General features: G+C 43.8%; 1 protein-coding gene across 1 annotated transcript; it reads right to left on the bottom strand.

Moving 5' to 3' along the window:
* Window positions 1-440: 440 nt before the first annotated feature.
* KLF5 (KLF transcription factor 5) lies at window positions 441-19,100 on the bottom strand. Its single transcript, XM_074154203.1, has 4 exons — window positions 18,870-19,100; window positions 16,018-16,888; window positions 14,842-14,901; window positions 441-2,387 (listed from the first exon to the last, which is right to left on the bottom strand). The coding sequence occupies exons 1-4, from the start codon at window positions 19,098-19,100 to the stop codon at window positions 2,209-2,211; spliced, it is 1,341 nt and encodes a 446-aa protein (XP_074010304.1). The 3' UTR covers window positions 441-2,208.
* Between the last annotated feature and the right edge of the window lie 1,529 nt (window positions 19,101-20,629).

Consider the following 20,629-nt stretch of genomic DNA (forward strand, 5'->3'; position numbering starts at 1 on the left):
GAGAAACTTCTTTTGGGCAATGCTGTGGACGAGCGTGAATAGTTTTTACCCACCTGGGGAGAGAATTTGTGTACTTCTTCTACGCACCCAACGGGTACCTCCAATTTACAATCACGCTACCGTGGAAGGACTTTTGCACCCATTTACTGTATGCTTCCTTTAAAGTCCTGATGGCAGAAAAGCACCATCCCTTATCCCTTCAACATTCATGACCTTCGTCGGGGGCAGGATGCAGAAGTGGCAGGTACTTTCCAAAGAGACAATCCCTGCTATGAAGAACAGACGTTCTCAGCCTAATATCGCTACGATTTCCAGCTCCCAGAGCAAAACCACAGAACCTTCCTTGTCAGGAGCTGGAGAGAGCACACGCACGTGCGCGCACACACACACACACATTAGGCACTTTGTTTTATTTTGCAAAAAAAAAAAAAAAAAACAAACCCAAAAAAGAGTCTTTATATATAAACCATTTCATTCTCTCTCAAAACATTCTACAACTATACAGCTGTTTGCTCCATCGTTTGCATAGGAAATACCACAATACAAAAATAAGGTAGGGAGGGGGGAGGCAAAAGAAGCAAAACAGCAACCAATTTATGCCATGTGTTTCCACGTATAAACATTTGAAGCCTTACAAAATTATTTACATCGTTTGTCAACTATTTACATGAAGAGCAACATTTCTAACTATAACAAACAAAAACTATAATTTATCAAGTAGATGTAAAATTGTCTTAAAAAAAAAAAAAGAGTCTATCGTATACCACAAATAAATAAAGACAAACAACAGTTTTAACAAAGCTAGGTTTCCTGCAAGACCCTTTTTTTTTGGTATTTTTGATTGTCTAGTCTAGCCTTTGGTTGACAGCTTAATATTACAGCTTGTGAAGTCCAGACACTTATTAGGTTGGTTTGGTTTTCTCCTGTTGCCTGGCCAAATCCTACATGGTCTAACCCTCCTCTCTTTGGCCCTTCATCTCCTCTTTCAAGGCTGAACACAGTGGATCAAAGTCATCGTTAGCATAAAAGGGCACCACTTGGTTGACTTCGGTGGAGTTTCAGCTACTTTTGTCAGCAGTAAATTTTCCCCTGCGTGTGTCGCTCTGAAGAGTGGATTAACTAAACTGCACTGTAATTTTAAACAAAATTACTGTATCCTTTACCTTCTAGTAAATTACATGCAATATCCACACGAAACTAGATCATACTGGTGCTGAACCAGCTTAACATGTCCGTATATGAAAATTGCATCCTAAATCCTTCTTTTTAAAGTGATACTAAGTTTAGCTTACAGTAAGAGGTTTAACATTCTGCGTTCATTGTAACTATCCCCGTTATTTAAGCTTCCAACATTGACTTTGCAGTTCACTCTACGTGTTTTGCCCTTTTAAGCAATTTGAAAACAAAATCCTGCTTTGAATATTCAGTGCACACCCTTTTGAGTTAACAGGTACAAAACATCTGAATGCATAGCTCCTTTCTCTTAAGAAAAAGGAAGCTAAGTTGGTACTGTACTGAGAGGTATTTAAATAACTTTTTTTTTGTAAATGTGCCATGTTATCAAATGTAAAACAACTGCTTTTTTCAGATGGTTCTTAGAAAACTTTTGTATTAAACCTAAAAAGCTGATTTGCATATTTACAAAATCTTTGTCATAGCAAACATGCAACATACAGAACAAAATGTTTTGTTCTATGGCTGTTTATGAATTTTTCTATGTACTTTAACTCCACAGAATGACTTAACATTTATAAAAAACCCACAAGTACTAAATATGTCCAGTAAAAACCTGACAGATTACATTTCATGGCTTTTCCACTGCATTCATTCATCTGCAGCCTCTCATTAACTCGTTTACTAAACATTGTCACAACGATGACAGTGCTTTGGTCAAAACACCGCAAGAGGGAAAAAAAAATAATGTATAGAGCTGCAATGTGTCAAGACATAATACTTGTAAAGAGATGAAACCTGCTGACTAAAGCCATATACATCATGAGAGCAAACAAATGACCGAACACTCTGGTATTGTGATACAGTGTCTTCCCTTTTTCTGCATAAATATACAAAATATACATTTCCAGTTTCTTTTGAGATTTCTTTTAAATGGATAACCCATACTCAAAAATTAAACTAATCTTAGTTGTACGTCAAGAGTCAATAGGAAATTGCATAGATACAGAACAGCCTCGGCGACAAGTCCAGCTTTTAGTTCTGATGCCTCTTCATGTGGAGAGCCAGGTGGTCGGAGCGGGAGAAGCTGCGGTTGCAGACAGCGCACTGGAAGGGCTTTGCCCCCGTGTGCTTCCTGTAGTGGCGCGTTAACTCATCCGAGCGAGCGAATCTCCAGTCGCAGCCTTCCCACGTGCACTTGTACGGTTTTTCACCTGGAAGAGAACACAGAGAAAGGAGACTGTCAGCTGTCACCCTTCACGAGAAAAGTGAGTGGTGCCAGATCACACTGAATGGCATCGCTCTTCAATTTAACAGAGCAATAAATGACGAAACAGGAGCTGACGTTTCCTAATTATTCACAGCTCTATTCAATAGGCCCCAAACTAACAGCCCCTTTGTTTTTTTCAGTGAATTTTCCTCTTGAATCTGTGATTAAATACCTCAGTAAAATCTAAGAAACTTTCCAACATATAAACTGGAGACAGCTATGGTACAGAAACACACGGAGGTAAAAAAAAACCACATGAGACTGAAATATACTCCCTTACACTCATCTCAATATGAGAGGGAGTAGAAAAAAAAAAAAGCAGTCTCACGCAACAATCCAACCTAGTTTATAACTTATGCTTGCACCTTTTAAAAATGGATAAATTAAGTTATACAGAGCCTTTTTTAAGAGGTCTGAAATGGGACAGAAGATTTCTATATAGGTTCTCTGTAAAGCACAGATCTGTTCAAGAGCTGCTGATGTGAGAAGAAAGGGGCACAGTGTGTTACAAACACAACAGGGATAGTATTTTCTAAAATGTCAGGGGCAATAAAAACTTGTGGTATCCCAGTTTGGTCTAGCTATATATAGGATAAAGCACCTAACAGATCAAAGCACTCATTTTCAGAATTAAACATCTACAATCAGGTGCTTAAATAATCATATTTTAGAGGTGGCAAGTGCTTGCTGTCCCCATCAGTCTATACTGACGTATGGGGAGCAGTGTCTCTGAAAACTTGCTGTGTTACAGCGTCTCTGAATACAACTTCGAAGTATCCAGCTAGTCCTGGAATACACCAGCCCAAGCACCTAAAATATTTGCATTCATCCATTTTAGAACTATGAACGGGGTATTTTAAGCATGCCTATAATTTATAGGTGTTTGTTGAAATGGGAGACACATGAAGCCACAAAGCCAAGACGACTTCTGTGTGAAACCAGAACTTTACGCATGTACATACACCTGCTCGGGAGCTGGTATGGACATGATGTCACCGTACAAGCAAGCTTCATATAAATAAATAAGCTAAGATTACCTATTTATAGGCTATTGCTTGATGTTGGTGGACAAAAAAACCTTTCAGTTGGGAGAGCGGATTGATCTCTACATCCTTTGTATTACTTTGACCCATTTGGGAAGAGGAGAAAGAAAACTGAGTTTACCAAAGCACTCGGCAGGAGCTTCATCTGGAGCAGAATGAGACCAAGGCTGAGCTTTCCAAAAAGTCCTTTCCAACACATCTTACAGATCCTCTCCCTCTCCATTGGTCTCAGACCTCACAGCCTCAATCCTACAGCACAGTAGAGTGACTCCTACTTTTCCCTGTTTTACCATCACATGAGCACGCAGAAGAGAGACGAAAGCCAGTACCCTGCAATCACACGGTTTGTTCTGCACCAGTTATGCAGAGAAGACCATTTGAGAAACTCCAAAACATTACCTCAGATGCTAATTTATCATTCAGAAGAAATGATGGAACTGCTTTTGTCTGGGAGTTTGTACTGCTTCTTCTGATCAACTAACTAGTAACTTTCCATCTACTACTAAGAGCAAAACCAGCCCTTTGCTCACAACCGGGAGGTGACTTCATGTTGGCAGCACGGTCACAACCAGAATCAGACCTCTACAAGAAAAACTAACCACCCAACCAACCAACCACCTCTTTGCATAAACAGTGACGGGGATTTATTGAAATCACAGTGGAAACATATCATCCCATAAGAAAAACAAACTTTGAGCCTGGCATCACCTCTCACAGAGTTCAAAATTATTTGATGGATGGCGAACCAGAACACAAATCATTACAGATTTCCATCCTAGTGGAATTTACCCTCTCTGATGCTGACTGAAGACCAGAATGATCTATCATATAGGACTCTTTCTTGCTCCATGCAACATAAAATGTAGGTTAAAATACAGATTTCATTCAAACCCAGCGTGTAAAGTTTTTCTAACATCAGAGAAGCCAGTTGAGATAACACATTTGGTCTTCACGGCAGAGTGACAGGAAAGGTCTCTATTCAGTGAGGGATCTTTTGGGCTACATATATCATCCTTAACGTATTTAAAATGGGTCATTACTGCAGTCTGTAAAAGACTATGTTGCTGATCCATAGGCATAACACCAGAGAGATCTTCCGTGAACACTCTTGTGTTAAAACACATGTGCACACATGGAGGTCGCACAAAAGCATTACTCCTGCATTTCAAGCACCTTCCCTAAAAGCCAGTATATTTCTTTGTCTCCTTTCCTCCCACATTGGTTTTAATCTCTTCTTTAAAAGCCTTCACTTAAAACTGCCATATTATACTCGATGCTAAACTCCCAGTCTTGTGATCCCCCCATCCTAACTGCCCAGAGAGAGCATATACATAGCCAGGCCTCTATACGCTCCAGATGCTGCTTATCCACTTTGCACAATTACATGAGGAATGAGAGTAATGTCAAAGAGGGCAGAAAAATAGCACTAGCTGAACAAAAGCCTAGGAATATGCAGACCATACTGGAATGGGGAACCAGGAGATTAAAATCACGGTTTCCGAGCTTGGCATCAAGGAGATACAAAGCATGTGCAACTTCACCCAGTGTTGGACTACACTGTACTGAAAAAGCAGTCTTAAAGTTGTCCTGTGCAGGTGGTACCTGACCCTGCCTAAGTCCAAACAAAACTGCTGTCCCCCGTAAAAACTTTTTTCAACCTGCTAGCAGGATCAGCAGGTGATATGAAAGCTGCTGGCATGCAAACCACCAGCGGTGAACCTTGTGCCTTGCTGGGTGCCACAGCTGCCAAGTCAATGCTGAACGCAACAGCCAGACCCCCATCAAACTCCAGGGGATCCAGCTTCCCAGAGACACCATCCAGAAACTTACCCGACTGTCACGGGTCACTTCCCTGCCTGCCACAGCCATGAATCCTCCCGGGCAACGGCGTTGCTCAGGGGAAAAGCCAGGCAGTGCCACGCAGAACAGCATCGCTCCTCCTCGCCGGCCATCCGACTTCTGCAGCCCTGCCTGGGGGATGCGCAGAGGGGAAGGAGCCTGTGCCTTACACAGATTGTTTTAACAGTGTTACTTTTATGTAGTGGAAATGAAAGCCAGAACGCTGCTTTTAACCCCTGCTTTGGCCAGCAGTGAGAACTGGAAAATGTATTTTTAGCACCAATGTAGAGGCCCAGATTATTTTGAATAAATCCTAGGGGTAAAATACTGAATATCTATGTTTGTAATGCTAGTTTCCGTTGGAAAGTTCTATTTAAGAACTGAATCAATTTCAAATATTTTCCTTCTGGGCAAGGAGGAAGGGGGGCAAGAAAAGAAGGTGGAGATTATTTTCACTCCTTTAAAGAAAGCAGAAGAACAACTAGCTGGTAGTATTTTCTCTCTCTCAACCTATACACACGCTTTTTGTCATTTAGCAGAAACAAGAATTTGGGTTAAGTTCCTGCGGCAAGGGAAAAAGAGCCTCACGTTACATATTTTCTGAAGTGATCCTACTTCTTTGCTACACTGACTTTAAAGCACCGAGAAATCTGGGGTTGAATATTTATTTTTTAAAAAAGCAGGTAAACACAACAAGGGACACTGAACCCTTTATCCACTGTTTTCATTGGCTATACAGTAATGTAAGATTTGTTTACTTTAATGATTGTGCAAAATACAGTAGCTGTAAAGTTTCAGAAATATTTGGTTTTCCTCCAGCAATTTAGGGCTTCTATAGAGTGTTAAACCAAGAATGCCACTGGTCACCAAATGCGAAGGCAGTACGGCTTGGTTACTGGAACACGATCGTGGTATCAAACAGATATTTCACTGTAAAAGCAAGAAAACAGCTAACTCCTCCACTTCAGGGGAGCTTCCACGGGATTTGTTAGAATGTCAACACTGTTCAACTAAAACACCATGGAGGAAGCTGGTACCGATTTCCAGCCAAATAGCACACTCCAACCCTTTCTTCCCAAGCCAGAAATATTATACACAGCACTTCTGGGAAACAGAACTGCTTTCCTTTAAATTATACTTCAACAGGATAGGGATTTCATAAGTTTAATTGGATTTCTGCATAACCTCCTTCCAGTATCACTGATTTAAAATATTTTGCTAGGCTTATACATCACAAAATGTATTTTTAAGTTCTCGAGCTGTTAATATGTATCCATTCTCCAGTTTAAAAAAATATATTTGTGGAGTATGAGAAACAGACTTGTACTCAAGCACAGAAATTGTAAGCCCTAACGTTTAGTTTGAAAGCTCTTTTACAGAAAGCACCTAGCAAGAGATAAGGGAGTTTAACCTGAAAGGAGACGATTTTGCTTCCAATGTGTCTGTTAAAAAAAAAGTAATTAATAATGCTGTGAAGTTGCAAAAAAAAAAAAAAGTCAGGAAGATGTCTGGATATCCACATACAAGCTAATCTAAACAGCCTCTTCAACAGATAAACTATCCCAAGGCAGATCCCAAGGTTTGGGATCCTTGTCGATACCACAAGAGAACAGCGTGGAACCAGTGAGGCACACCGTGTTGGCTCTTCTCCCTTTATCTTATCTTCTTGGGATTTACTTGTGTCAAAACGCACCGATCGCTTTCCTAACATTAATGTTGGCCACTGGCAGTGGCCGTCATGGCCCTGCTCATCCGGGTAAGGTACGGAGCCACCAGTGGGGAGGTGACGGTCATTTTGAAGACACCCTCTATCTTCAACACACAGTCTCTGTTCAAGAAAACATTTCTGTTTAAAATTCTGTTTGGAAAAAAACAAGTCACTGAAAACCTCCATTAGCGATGAATTTCCCCATGAACATGAAAATAAGCTTCCTTATTTCAACAAAGAGTTGCGTGACTTTATTTCTGCAATTCACTGCTAGGATGGTTTTCTTAATATTTAAAGCTGCAAACAACAAGGGCTGGATTTTCAAACCTGAAGTTAGGTAATTCTATTGGTATGCAGAAATCCAAATACAGGTATTACACCAGCCAACGCCTGCAACTTCTCTTATTTCCTATCAGAAATTTGTGTCAGAGTGATGACTTTGGAGCTTCCTGGAGGAAGAAAAAGCAGCATGCTTTTCAGAGACTCCAAAAAGACAACACCTGATTACAGCTCGTAAGGGTATAAAAGTATGAAGACACCCCTCTCCAGCATTTTTTTTTCGATCATTTTAATATTACTCGTGTTTATTGTGGAATTATTTCTAATGGCAAGAGTTCGGCTTTACAAAATACTCAACTAGGTGTGATAAGAAGGTGGTAGGCAAAGCAGAAGTTTCTGCACCATAACTGCACTGGTTATGTATATAACCTCTATTACGTCCAATTTCAAAAAAGGTTATTATAAAGATTTATGTTGTCTCAAAGTTTTCCAGTGCATTGATTTCCAAATTTTTCACATCTTAACATCAGTTGTCTTAGTCTCCTGACATGCTGTAGCGTCAGATTTTTAGAAAAAAATTCAAACAAACAAAATGGGGTTTCCTCTGGTTTAGTTTGCCTGAAATAGCTTTCCTTGAGATCATAGCACCAGGGTCCTAAACTCTGGACTCTTCCAGGCTGACCAGAACTGAAAGTAATTGCTTGGATCTATGTCAGCACTCATTCAAAAGAATTTTTTTAATTCCCAACATTTACCTAAAATTAGGCCCTTCTTCTGCCATTGACTAAGCGCTGTAGTTGTTCTTAAAATCTGCTTGTTGGTTGGGTTTTTGCCCTTTTTTTTAAGACAAGGTTTGGTTTTTTTGGGTGGTGTTTTTTTTTTTTTTTTTTAAGAGGAAAAGCAGAAAGCTGAAATTTCAAAATAAAGAAATCCCTCAGGTGTTTAAAAGCTCTTTAGTGCACTGAAATTCTTGGTTGTCCAAGATGGAGACGGATCAGAGGGCTGACGGCACACAAGGTACATCCAGCTTATTTTGTGAGTGGCAAAGTAAATTTAGTCCTTGAAACACCCAGCCTCCCAGTGATATGAATGCATAACATATGCTGCACTTTTTAAAATGTGATAAAGCCTCTGCTTAGTATACTAATGGCTAGAGGGTGACCATTACGTACTACTTCACAACAAAAAGGCTTTTTAAGGAATCCTGTAATGGAGAGCTGTTGCGTTTCCTAAGTCCAATCACTGATAAATCAAGCAGTATTTGACCTCTCCCTAACAAAACCATGAATAGGAAAAAAAAAATTAACTGACTGGTAAGCAAGAGGATGGTCAAAAGAGTTGTGCGTCGTTCCCTTTCTGAGTACAGAAGCGCAGAAGGCATTATCTTCTCAGAGCTCCCACCAGCACTTGAAGCACTCTTATTTTGCTAAGTGTTGTCTTAACGCAGTTCAAGGATTACTGGGGAATCTTGACTGGCCTGTGCAATGGTTTATTTTCTTTCTGGCATAACATTCTGTCTTAACAGAGGTGGTCTCTCTTCAAGGAGATATGCAAACAAAGAGGAAAGGAATTTTTTTTTTTTTTAAAGTAGGTTTGTAAGAAATCCGTGCCATCTGGGGTGCATGGCTGTGTCTACACGTCCTGTGCCGGAGAACACATTTCCTCATCTATGCCTCTGGTGCTAGAGCAGCTCTTTAGCTCTCACACCAGTAACACTGGCTCTTGTACAGTCAGATAAGAGGTGCTCTTAAAATGGAATTTATTAAACACGTACTGTAGACTTCCAGATTTCCATCTACTGTATGCACACACACCAAAAAAAATAAGTTGAAAGCAATACATTAAAGCTATTTTAACTCAAAGCGAAGCACTGTACACTTGCCAAAATCAAAGGTTTTAATATGTCCTTAATCAGAGTTGTTAGAGATCACTGAATATAAATAATGCAGCCTGACAGAACAGGAATGCTGCTACCAAGATACTCAGACTAAACTAGGACATTACTTAAATGTTTCTAATCTTTCACCAATGGGAGGTGCAGGTCATCTAACAAACAACAAACAACACACTACCCTGGAACCAGGAGTCAATCGACCCAGTCAAGCTCAGAAATTAATTACAATAAGGAATGTCTAATCAAATAATGGAAAGTTTTAATCACTGGCAATTGCTGTGAATCTTGGGACTATATTAGCCTATGTAGGGCGGTCTCAAAATGAACTATATTTAAAGCCGGTCTCTTAGGTCAACAGTTTCCTTATCAGGAATCAAATATCCTGGAACTGAAGTTTAATCCTCTCAGGGAGCAATTGACAGAAACAACAGTTTTTAAGCTTTCATGCTTAGAGGGACTTTCTAGGCTTTTAATCAAAAAGAAAATATTAGGCCTTTTGGTATCTAAAATCTAAAAGGAGCACCCCCCACCTGACACCTTTGAATTTAATTCCTGCTTCATAAAAATTGTGCACTGGACGCTGAAGTGAATGACCAGAAATATTTAATTAAAATTTAGGATCATGTTGCTAAGATTTCACCCTCTTTTGAGCAACACATTCAAACATGTCTCATCTAGGTTATGACTACAGATCAAGAACCGGATCAATTAATCCCAAGGTCTGCAATCATTCACAAAGCATTTGAAGAAAAACGCATAATTTTCCCTTAAACTGTGGCTTGCACAGGAAAATAATGTACTTCCATTTCTCACACAGGCAACTAATGGATTTAGCAGAATTCATAAATAAAAGATATCAACATGTTCTCCAGCAGTGTCTAGCAACACTGCACTTTAATGCACTTTGTCAACAGCTTTATTTAACTCTCCCTCCATTTTTCCTTATTGTCTCTATCAATGACGGTATTTACTGACACCTCCTTAAAGTACAGTCTGTGCAACTGACTGACTCACCTAACAGGTTAAAGAAGCAGAATCTGCACAGAAATATTACTTACTAGCTGCTTTTATTTCCAGCAGGAGTCCAACTACCATTTGTCTTCCCTTCTGAACAACGGGCATCCTGAACTCCCAGGCAATTCTATATGGTACCACCTTTACCAAGCATCCGTATACAGCTATGGTAAACTCTGAGCTCAAAGTCCTATGGACTGCTGAAGGCTATTGAGCACAACTGGTTCTAATTCTGATGTACCATCAGAGCTTAATTCTTTATCTATTGAGGCAGAGATCTAAAATAAAATAAAACGTTTAACACCTTGAGGAACCGCAGAAGTCAGCAGCTGTCCCATGCCTACATAAACATTTGAAATAACTAGGGACGGTGGCAGTATTTTGAGTGCATCTCATTTAGAGAAATGCCATTTCTCTTGAGTTCTCGGCTTCCACTTCCCATCACCAAATACAAACTAGATCTATAGATAGAGATGAAATACTTCTGCAGTTAATGCTAGAAACTATTAATGGCAAGCCCACCATGTGACCAGAGAACATGCCTGTACAAAGACTCTGTATACGGAAAACCAACATGCAGCTGGAAAATGTCCTCAATGTGCGTGCCTTGATGTGTTCAAAACAATGACAGATTTTCCTCTTAAAACCATACACAATTCCGAAGTGTGCAGCTGTTCACAGAAATAATAAAAATAAAAAAAACCCTAACACCGTGAAGCCAGCGGCTCTTCTGCAGCGTTACAGGTAAGGTACAGGTAGGGTATTCCAGGCGCCTGTGTATCAAAGGCTCAACTTCCACAGTCCAAATCTTTAACACATAAAGAAATCTAACAGGGTGAAGCTATAGGACCTCTGTTTCTAAATGTTTACTTGATATGCACGTATATACTCGGATGCCAGAAAAGGAAACAAATGAGGTTTATCTACAACACACAAGTAAGTGCTTTTCACTGACATTTGGCACGTTTTTTAAGTTGGACACAGAGCTGTTATGCCAGAGCCTTGAGGTGGTTTTACTGCTGGAGAGCCCGCAATAAATGCATAACCCTCTCCCCCATTATATACCGTAGTTGCACAACACCGGTTATGAAACGAAACTTGTTCCATGACTAACAGGTAAAATTATTTTAAAAGAAAATCCCTGCTTCAAAAGGTCACAGAACCCAATCTGTTTTGAGAGTTGTTCCAACAGGTACTTTAGCAAACTGAATACCATTTTACCTGTTTCAGGAACAACTAATATCAAATTAAGACACAATACTGAAGTGTTTTAAGGTATTAAAATGTACCAGACAGCTGCTCCAGTACTCCACAGAGATGGATACAAACGTCCTGTATCTTTGCAGCACTGGAATCTTTGTTCAATTTTGGGGTTATCGGTTCTGTTTTACCTCAAAGCAGGACACTAGTTTACCAATAACTAAAATTTACTTCATAACTGACAAACGCTAAAGCATTACCTAAAGAAAGAAAAAAGTGTGCCTGCTTCAGCGACATTAACCTTGCTTAGCTCTGTACATGAATACTGGATTCCTAATCAACGGCAGAATTCCAGTGTAATTACATTAGATCAGAAAAACTATACCAGTTTATACCACCTGACCTGGTGTAAGGTAAACACCTTAGGAACACCTAAGAAGAAAAATGTAAGGGATTTTCCTCTTGCCTGTTTCCTATAGTTTTATTTAAATGTAATTTATAAAGTCTGACAGTGTGTTCATATCCCAATTGGAAAAAAAGACCAAAGCCTACATTCCACCTACCAAAAAATAACATTTCCCTTAGGTTTGTTCTCAAAGGACGTCTACTAAACCCAGTGAAAGCCTTTCAGAAGGGAAAGGCTGCTAAATAAATACTGTGAAAAGACCGAGATTTTCCAATACAAAAGGAAAACCATAAGGTCTGTCTTGACTTTTAATGGCAGACAAACTTTGCTGCAGGCTCTTTTATTTTAAGATGACAGATTGCTGAGAAGGGTGGGGACTGCTTGGGATGAGAGAGACTGCAGCCAATTTTAAAAGGTATTGTTAAGAAACTAAGAATAAGGAGAAAACAACTTTAGTGGTCCATGATTACTAAAGAACGGGTTTAGCCAGATAAACAGGTCTGTTATCCCTAAAGGGATTTGAAAGAATATCACACACAACTTTATTAAAATGGATTACGTGACACTTGCTTTAGACTTTGAAGGTAAAAGCTTCACCAAAGCCCTCTTTTTATAAAAAAGATTAAAAAAATAATGAAAAAAAAAAATCAAAGCTTAATAGTGCCATATGAATTCGTAGTTCTGGGGGATGGGATGCACAGAGGCACACACCCAAATTTAGCCCTCGGCATCGAGCCCTTCTCTTTGGGGATCAATAGCGAGATTCCCCTGCACTGCTGGGAGAGCTGTGCAACTTCACACGTTTCCCTGAGCTTGTGCTCATTTACTTTAACATTCATTTAATTGATTTATGGTACTGGGTAAGTCAGAGATCTTGCTTGTAATACACATTTCAACCATGTGCTAAGGCAGAGATTAGAATCGGTGCTGGAAATCTTCAAGTATCAAGTGAATATTCAGGAGAGTTAAACTAATGCAAACTCTGAAATAATGCAGGTAACAGGATACGAACTCACATTCTTGCATGAAATGCACTCTTTAGGCAGTTTATCCCTTCATTCACCTCCCCAGAAGACCCTTTGTATTACAGACCTGCTTAAGTTCACTAGATTTTTATCTAAAACAACATTCTTGTTTCCATGAATACATCAGCTCCTCTGACCTTTGCACATTTATCCACATCTCTAAGGTCAAATATCTCTAGGTAAAAAAGTGAAGGCAACAATAAACACTAGTGACCTTAAGTGATATATATTAGCGATGTGATACATGTTTCTATGCAAGCAAGTTATTAACTTTATAAACCCTAAAGTCATTAGTACTCAAGATACAAAAAAAGATAGAAATTAATTTAAAAAAAGTGTGCATTTCAAATGCTGACTGTGTAATGTTCATTTTTAGACTGAAGCTTTGCTTTTTATCTCTCTGCCTAGTTATTGTATAATAGCAAGCAAGATATTTAGCCAGCAACTAAATACTGGTTTTAAAGTGCGTAAGTGGAAATCGCACTCTTAAATTTACAGATTATTTATTAAAGAGCAATGGGATTATACTCTCTGATATCATTCAGGTTTATAGCTTCATGAAAATACTTCTTTCTTACTAAGCTTACTGCTAATGAGTGATTAGATGTATCAAAAATATTTTTAAAAGTGTTCTTGTTTAGTCTATTACTAATGCAAAGCAATAATTTTCATACAGTTGCTTTCAATTTTTTACTCCAACTACAACATAGATAACTCTTTCATTTATCAAAACAAAATTTCCATAGTAACATTTAGTCTGGAGATACTCCATTTCTTTACGATAATCCAACAACCCTTTCAAAATAGCTGCTGAATAGAAGGCCTTGTTTCCATAGCGATAGTGAAACATTTTGTTAGATCATAGCTCACGCTAAGTTTTGTTTTGACTTTTGGTTTAAACTTAGGTGAAACCCCATCAGTGGAACAGCGCAGCCGTAGCACTGACAGCCTGCTTCAATAAGCGAGTTGCTTGAACCGTGACTCGTGTTTTGCTCTTAAGGGAGATCCACACATACGAGAGCTGGGGTTCGTACTCGGTTTGAAAAAAACAGGAGTCGCAGCCCTCTCACTTGATTTCTTCACAAAATCCATCACATGCTTCTCACTGATTTAGCATGACCAGTTCTGTGCTAAGATCCCAGCAACGAACTGTCCTAAACAGTTGCAGGTGTGCTGCTGGTGAGCTGCGGTTTTCTCCCCGTCCCCCTCTCTCCTCCTTCCCCGTCTCAGCAGGTGAACGCTTACGAAGAGTACCTACAGCGGTTCCACCTCTCAACCTCTGCCCTCTGCGCCCACGCACAGGCAACACTGTCCCCAGCTCCGCTCCACGCAGGCCCAGGAACGGGGACTGCCTCTGTAGCTGCAGGCAGAATGTGATCGAGGCACAGAAAACAAGTGTGACGCACTGACACTTTTCACGTCCTCCATTTTAATGTCTTTCACTGACAAAAAAATTGAAATTGTCTTCTTTTTAAAAAAATAAATATATAGAACCACTTGTCTTTAAAAAAAAAGCACAATTAATGCTAAGGATGATGAAAATAGGGGGTATCTGGGGAGTTTTCACGACATTTCTGAAAAATTCTAAGATTAAACAATTCTAACAGATTAAAGAGAAAGCTCAAACAAGAAAATTCTATTTAGATAAATTTGAAAACTACAACATGTTTACTGTGCTTAATTCATTATTCAAGGGGAAATAAATTCCTTTTTTTTTTTTTAAACACTTTATAGCATTTTAGATTGAAAAGGAAAGTTTTCATGTTTCTTAGCTATTTTGAGCTCTGTAATAACAAAAATGCATTAAGAATAAAAGGATTTCTTTTATTCCTCATTGCCCAAACCTTAAATTTTTCTTAAATGAACCGCCAGCCTGAACCCACACCACTCCACGGAAAACAAAGGGAAGATGGTAGATCAAACTCGCTTGCTTTCTGAGAAAATGTGTCAGCCATGAATGAACAGAGACAGTGAGAGAGTGAGTACATACCTGTGTGAGTTCTCAGGTGTGCTTTTAAGTGAGAAGACTTTGTATAAACTTTCGTGCAGCCTAAAACAAAACAAAAAACAGGAACATTTCAGTAGGGAGAACAGGAATGCTCCACCCTATGTTTAAGCTTCCTTACTCAGTGCTGCGATACTACCTGGAAACATTTAAGTTTACTACCTTCTGGCACCATCGTAATTTAGAAGTAAAATTTGATACAGAAAGCTCCTAGGGATATGTTGCTTTGCATAAACATTTTTCTCTTTTCTATGTTTCTGGTAGACTTACTACCTTGTAATGTAATATAGACCAATGGCTGCTGCAATCTACGTACAGTAACAACTGCTACATAAGTTAACAACTCAAAGGGGGAACTTAATTTTTTAAAAATTCCTTGAGGATTTGATCAAGCCAGGCTTGGTATCATTGTTACTCAGGGCTCAGCATAATTCCTCCATTGAGCATTTCTCACAGGGCACACCAAGTGGGTGATACACCGCTGAGAGTTACGTCGGTGAAGGCAGAGCTCAATCACAAGCAGCAATTTCTCTCTGTGCTCGGATGGGTGTGAGCGTCTTGTATCTGTGATCACATAATACGTGGAGGCACAGTTTACTGTCAGGTCCCTCTTCCCCTTCAGCGTAGGAGGAGGAGAGGCTGGAAGGGAATCCATCTGTGGACAGTTTTCAGAGGTAGTTTTAATGGATTTCTGCGGGCAGCTGAATCCCCTGCTCATAACAGGGAAGATAGGGCTGCGGCCTCGGCTACCCGGCACTGAACGATTCTTTCGGCGCCAGCAGATCCAAACCAAACCTCTGCTCCATCATGAGTAATGGAAAAGTGGAGCAGGAGCTGCAGTCACACTGACTTGCATTAGAGAAGGCCACCGTTTTTGATTTTTTTTTTTTTCTATGGGGTAAAAGTCTTATAACACAGTAAAATGAGCTCATGTGTTTAAGAGAATTACAAATGACATGAAGCGTGTACGTTATTTAAAGAATGTGAAAGCGTGCCACACAAAATAAGACAATAGAGAAGATAAATTCTTCTTTAACAAGAAATTATTTGGTTCTCCCTAGGTGTAGACTACAGCTAAAGAAAACCACTTATACCTCATCCACAATTATTCACGCTTTTTTTTACTGCAAGAGGTGGAATTTTCTGGCACAGATCGCTTACCGGGATAGTCACAGTAGTGGATACGTCTTTTCTCCAGATCTGGGTTACTTCTCCTGTTGTATCTGACCGGTTGGATGTTCTGGGGAGTCATGGGCAGAGTCGCTGGTAAATTTGGATTGTGAATTGCCAGCTTGGAAGCTATAGTTGCGGCGTATGAAGGAGGAGGGGTTAAATTCTGTAGCATCTCTGCTTGCCTATCTGGACTTCCAGGCTCTGAGCTTGGGGGCGAAGGAGGGAAGTAAGTGGCCTGCTGCTGCAGAAACTGGTTTGGCATGGTGTAGGTGCAGGGGGGGATGCCCTGGAACTGTTTCATCGCAGTCTGTGGAACAGCCGAGGAGAGCGTGTTAAGGCCCGCCATGGCTGATGGCATGGAGACATTGTTAAGGGAGTCCATCACGGCTGCCTGAGGAGTAGTGTTGGGCATATCTAAATCCGGCGAGCTCAAGAGCTGATACAACTGGCCTTGCTGGGGCGTGACAGAAAGATGAACATCTGGAGTAGGAAGCTCCTGCTTGATGAAAATGTTGTTCACGTCAGGAGTCTGGTGGGAGCTGAAGATGCTGGTAAATTCAGGGAGGGCCTGAGTGGGGGCAGGGGCGGGGGCAGTAGTTTCGCTCTGGTGGCTGAAGATGGTGACCGGCTCTGTCTTGATGTGGGTTACACAGGGTCGCTGAGATTTGTACAGGCCAGTTCTCAGGTGGCTGATGTCGGGGAGGAAGACGTTCATGTTGATGCTGTAAGGCAACCCTTCGCTGTCAGTGAAAAACTGGTCTACAACCGAGGCACTGTCTCTTCTGTATTTCTTGTGCTCGGGGATGACGGGAACGGGCGGGAGCTGAGGCGCCAGGTATTTCTCCATTTCACATCTCGTCTGCAAAAACAAAACAAGACCATAATCCAACATGATTTGTTACCAACTGAGAAAGATGATGGCATGCAAGGCGCGTGACGCTTTGCAAATAAAAGGCAATACTGTTCAGCCAGCCGCAAGCTACCTACAGAGGAAGTTATAAACATTCATGCTAATGAAAACCTGTCTTTTATAATCGGCGCACTAATCAACATCATCAAGGACAAGGAGATAAAGCCATGGCACAAGTTGTTCATGCAGAGCAAGCACTAAGATCGATACGGCGTTTCAGCGTACGACGAACTTTTCATCTTTTATGCCTACGAGACAGCGCGAGGCGCAGAAGTGACAGGCGCTGTGCCTAATCTGCAGATCTCCTGCTCTGGAATTCACTGCTCGAGCAGGGTGACTGCCTATCTGTTTCACCCGCTTCTCTTTGAAATGCTAACTTTAAAAGCCACATCCTCAGCTGGCTATTTGAATGCTAATACTTCAAATAATGTTTATATATATATATATTCTATACTTCCAGGATTTTTCATTCTTAGGAGAAAGGTGTTTTATTAGAAATAGGACACCAAAGCGTAAAGTTATAAATAATACCAAGTAAAAAGAAGATGGGTTGACTGATTCAGAGTACCCTTTGTGTAAAGCGTCTCCGGGACTACACTTTAAAAAAAAAAAAGAAAGAAAATAATAATCTACACAGTGTATAATTGGCTAATGGCGTGATAAACACGTCCCTATCCATGCCTCGGTCCCCGGAGAGCTCTTTAATTACTGGGAAATCATTCTCTTAGCGTAGTGGTGCGAGGGAATCCGTGGGTGGCTGGAGCCCGATACATTACTGGTACAGTCATCGGCAAAACATTTATCACGCACTCTCCAGTGGGCAAATGCTACATTCCCCCCTGCCCTGTCAAGACTGCGCTCATTCCGCACCCGCTTATAGCGCCCCGCAAGAGAAAGCAGCTGACAAACACCAACTCTGCCCAGAAAAAGTGGGGGGTTTTAGGACTTTTCTTCAAAGACCCCCGGTAAACACCACAAACAAACAGAGCCGCCCTCCCCTCCCTTTGATCTGGATCTGCCCCGACATGCCAGGCTACTACTTTTTTTTCCCTTCCCCAGCCTCTTGTTTACGAGCTGAGGGGCAGCTCCCTTTGAAGACGGCGGTTATTTATTCGTTGGGCCAGGCAGCGCCCGGCAGACTCGCTGCCCGCCATCGGGGGCTCCCCGGGACCCCCCGTCGCCGCCCCACCGGCAGCCCCCCCCCCCCCCCCGCCCCAGCCCCGGGGGAGGCCGCTGCCCCACGGGGGCCACCTCCCCAGCGCCTGTCGCGTTTCGCTCCTCCAGCTGTTTGGCGTGGGGACCCGCTCCGCTCCCAAACCGCCTCCTGGGACCGCCAAAAAGTCCCGGGAAGCCCCGTCCGCCCCCGTCCCTCCCCGCCCCCCCGGTGTCCTGTCCGTCCGTTCGTCCCGTCCCGTCCCCCCCCCCCCCCCCGAACATGACTCCCTGCGTGGGCGAGGAGGACAGGGACAGGCGGCCGCTCTAATTCTGCCGCCGGGCAAGTGCAAAGGCAGCAGCTGTAGCTTTCAACGCACCCGCGGGGGCAGCCCCGCTCCCCCCCGGCTCCCCGCCATGCCCGCCCCGGGACGGGACGGCCCGTCAGCCGCCGCCAGAGCCCGCGCCCCGCCTCAGCCCCGGCCGCCTCAGCCGCGCCCCGGGGGCCGCCTCACCGCGCTCCGCCGGCGGGAAGGCGGGAGCCCCGCCGGCCCTGCCCGCTCCGCGGCCCTGGGCGGGGTGGGGGGCCGTTCCCCTCACACACACCACACGGCCGCCGCCTCAGCCCCGCACGGCGGGGTCCGCTGCCCTCGCCCCTCAGCCCGACCCCACCCTGTCCCGCCCGCCCGCTTCTTCCCAGCGGCCGCTCCCCGCCGCCGGAGAGGGGCGATGGCCGGTGGGCTGTGAGGGAAGGAGGGGAAGGGTGGCCGCCGCCTACCTGTACCATCTCCTCCGCCGGCAGGGTCGCGCCGCCGCCCCCGCCGCCTCCCCCCGGGTGCTGCTGCGGCTGCTGAGGCGGCGGCGGCGGCTGCTGCTGCTTCAGGTCCTCCCCGGGGAAGATCGCAGCCTCCCTGGCCCCCAGCACGGGCTTGAGCTGGGCGAACACCGGCTCCTCGGGCTGCTGCACGGGGCCCAGGCGGGCGCTCATGGTCAGCACCCTGGTGGCCATGAGGCGAGCTGGCGGGCGAGGGCGGCGGGTGCGGCGCGGACGGGCTGCCCGCCCCGGCGCAGGGCGACTGGCCCGCGGGCGACTGCGGGCGGGCGGGCGGGCGGGCGGCGGCGGCTACTCGTGCGCTCCCTCCCCAGCAGCCCCAGCCCCAGAGCGCATCCACTCCGGTGTCGTCAGTGCCTCCGCCTGTACCTGGCCGCGGGTATCTACCCGGTGACACACGCCCGCCCCTATTTCACCCTACTCCACCCCCGGCCCCCCCCCCCCCCGCCCCGCTACACCCCACCCAGCCCGGCGAAGGGGGCCGGCCCTGCCGCCTGCCCTGCCCACGGGGGAGAGCCGGCGGCTCCTCCCCGGCCCTGCCCTGCCCCGCCGCGGCGTGCCCGGGCCCGGGGAGAGCGGCGGCTGCTGGGCCCCGTCCCGTCCCCGGTCCCCGTCCCGCCCCCGGTCCCCGGTCCTGCTCCCGTCCCCGTCCCGCAGGCGGGCCGCCCCCGGGGAAGAGCGAGAGGTGTCCGTCCCGGTGCTGGCAGGAGGTGGAAGAAGGTTTTCAACAAGTGCTCCCGCCTGCCCAGGCTCCCCCTTCTTCCCGCTTGAGTATTATTTATAGTCTTTTAAAGAAGCGCTGCTAACGTAGGCGTTTTAAAACAGCCGTCTCTCCTACCTTTCATCTTAAAAAAAAAAAAAAAAAAAAAAAAAAAAGGGGGGGTTTAAAGGCAGTCATTCAAATTTATTATTTTTTGTCCCGAAGGCAACTCGTACCCGAAACCTGCTGCTAATAAATTTTCAGCACTGCGCTGTACGTCCCCGCCATACGCTGTGGAAATGCTCTTGCAGAAATAGCTGGGAGGAGAAGGAAGAAGGGGAGAGGAAAAGAGATAGCGACAATTGTCTCTTTTTTTTTTTTCTCTCTTCCCCCCCCCCCCCCCCCCCAAGATGAGGCAAGTTTCTGTTTACTTGTTTTGAGGTGTGGTTTCCACGCAAAGCATATTTCCCCCTAGACACAGGACGGTGAGCTAAGCTCCTGCGCGTTTCGCTGAAGGAGGAGGAAAAAAAAAAAAAAAAAGGAGGGACGCCGTCCTCCTGTGCAACACCGAAGGGCCCACAGTCTATGGGAAAAGTACAGCACGTAGCGGAGCCTTGGAAAAACCCCAAACTTTCCACCTTTCTCCTGGCCCTGCCAGCCCCGCACTCCCGGTTTGCTGGGAGAGAGCCTGGGAATCCACAGAAGTGTTGGCAACCTCCTCTTCCTCCCCGCATTTATCCCCTATCATTTACAGACAAGGCTTTTTTTTTTTTTTTTTAAGCGTAAAAAAGCATTTATTTATTTTTTTTCTGGTCAGCCTGGCACTTCTCCCCTTTGCCTCCCAGTTCACGGCGAGTAGGATGTCTCAGAGCCTGAATGCAGAGAGCTAATTACAGAACCAGGAAAGAGTTTGGCGTAACATTTCTTGACACAAACTGTTTCTTTAGCAATATGTAGCTTCTTGATGCTTGTTATTACTAATGTAGATCCGGCTGCTCCCGTCAGC

This window comes from Numenius arquata, chromosome 1 (assembly GCF_964106895.1).
Source record: "Numenius arquata chromosome 1, bNumArq3.hap1.1, whole genome shotgun sequence".
NCBI lineage: Eukaryota > Metazoa > Chordata > Aves > Charadriiformes > Scolopacidae > Numenius > Numenius arquata.

Bases quoted from the DNA above. Each gene is read 5' to 3' on its own strand.
- KLF5 (XM_074154203.1), bottom strand. From the start codon at position 19,100: ATGGCCACCAGGGTGCTGACCATGAGCGCCCGCCTGGGCCCCGTGCAG. The intron at 16,889-18,869 runs GTAGGCGGCGGC...TTGTTTTTGCAG, and splicing joins CGGCGGAGGAGATGGTACAG to ACGAGATGTGAAATGGAGAA. The intron at 2,388-14,841 runs GTATGTACTCAC...GTTCTCTTCCAG, and splicing joins ACACCTGAGAACTCACACAG to GTGAAAAACCGTACAAGTGC.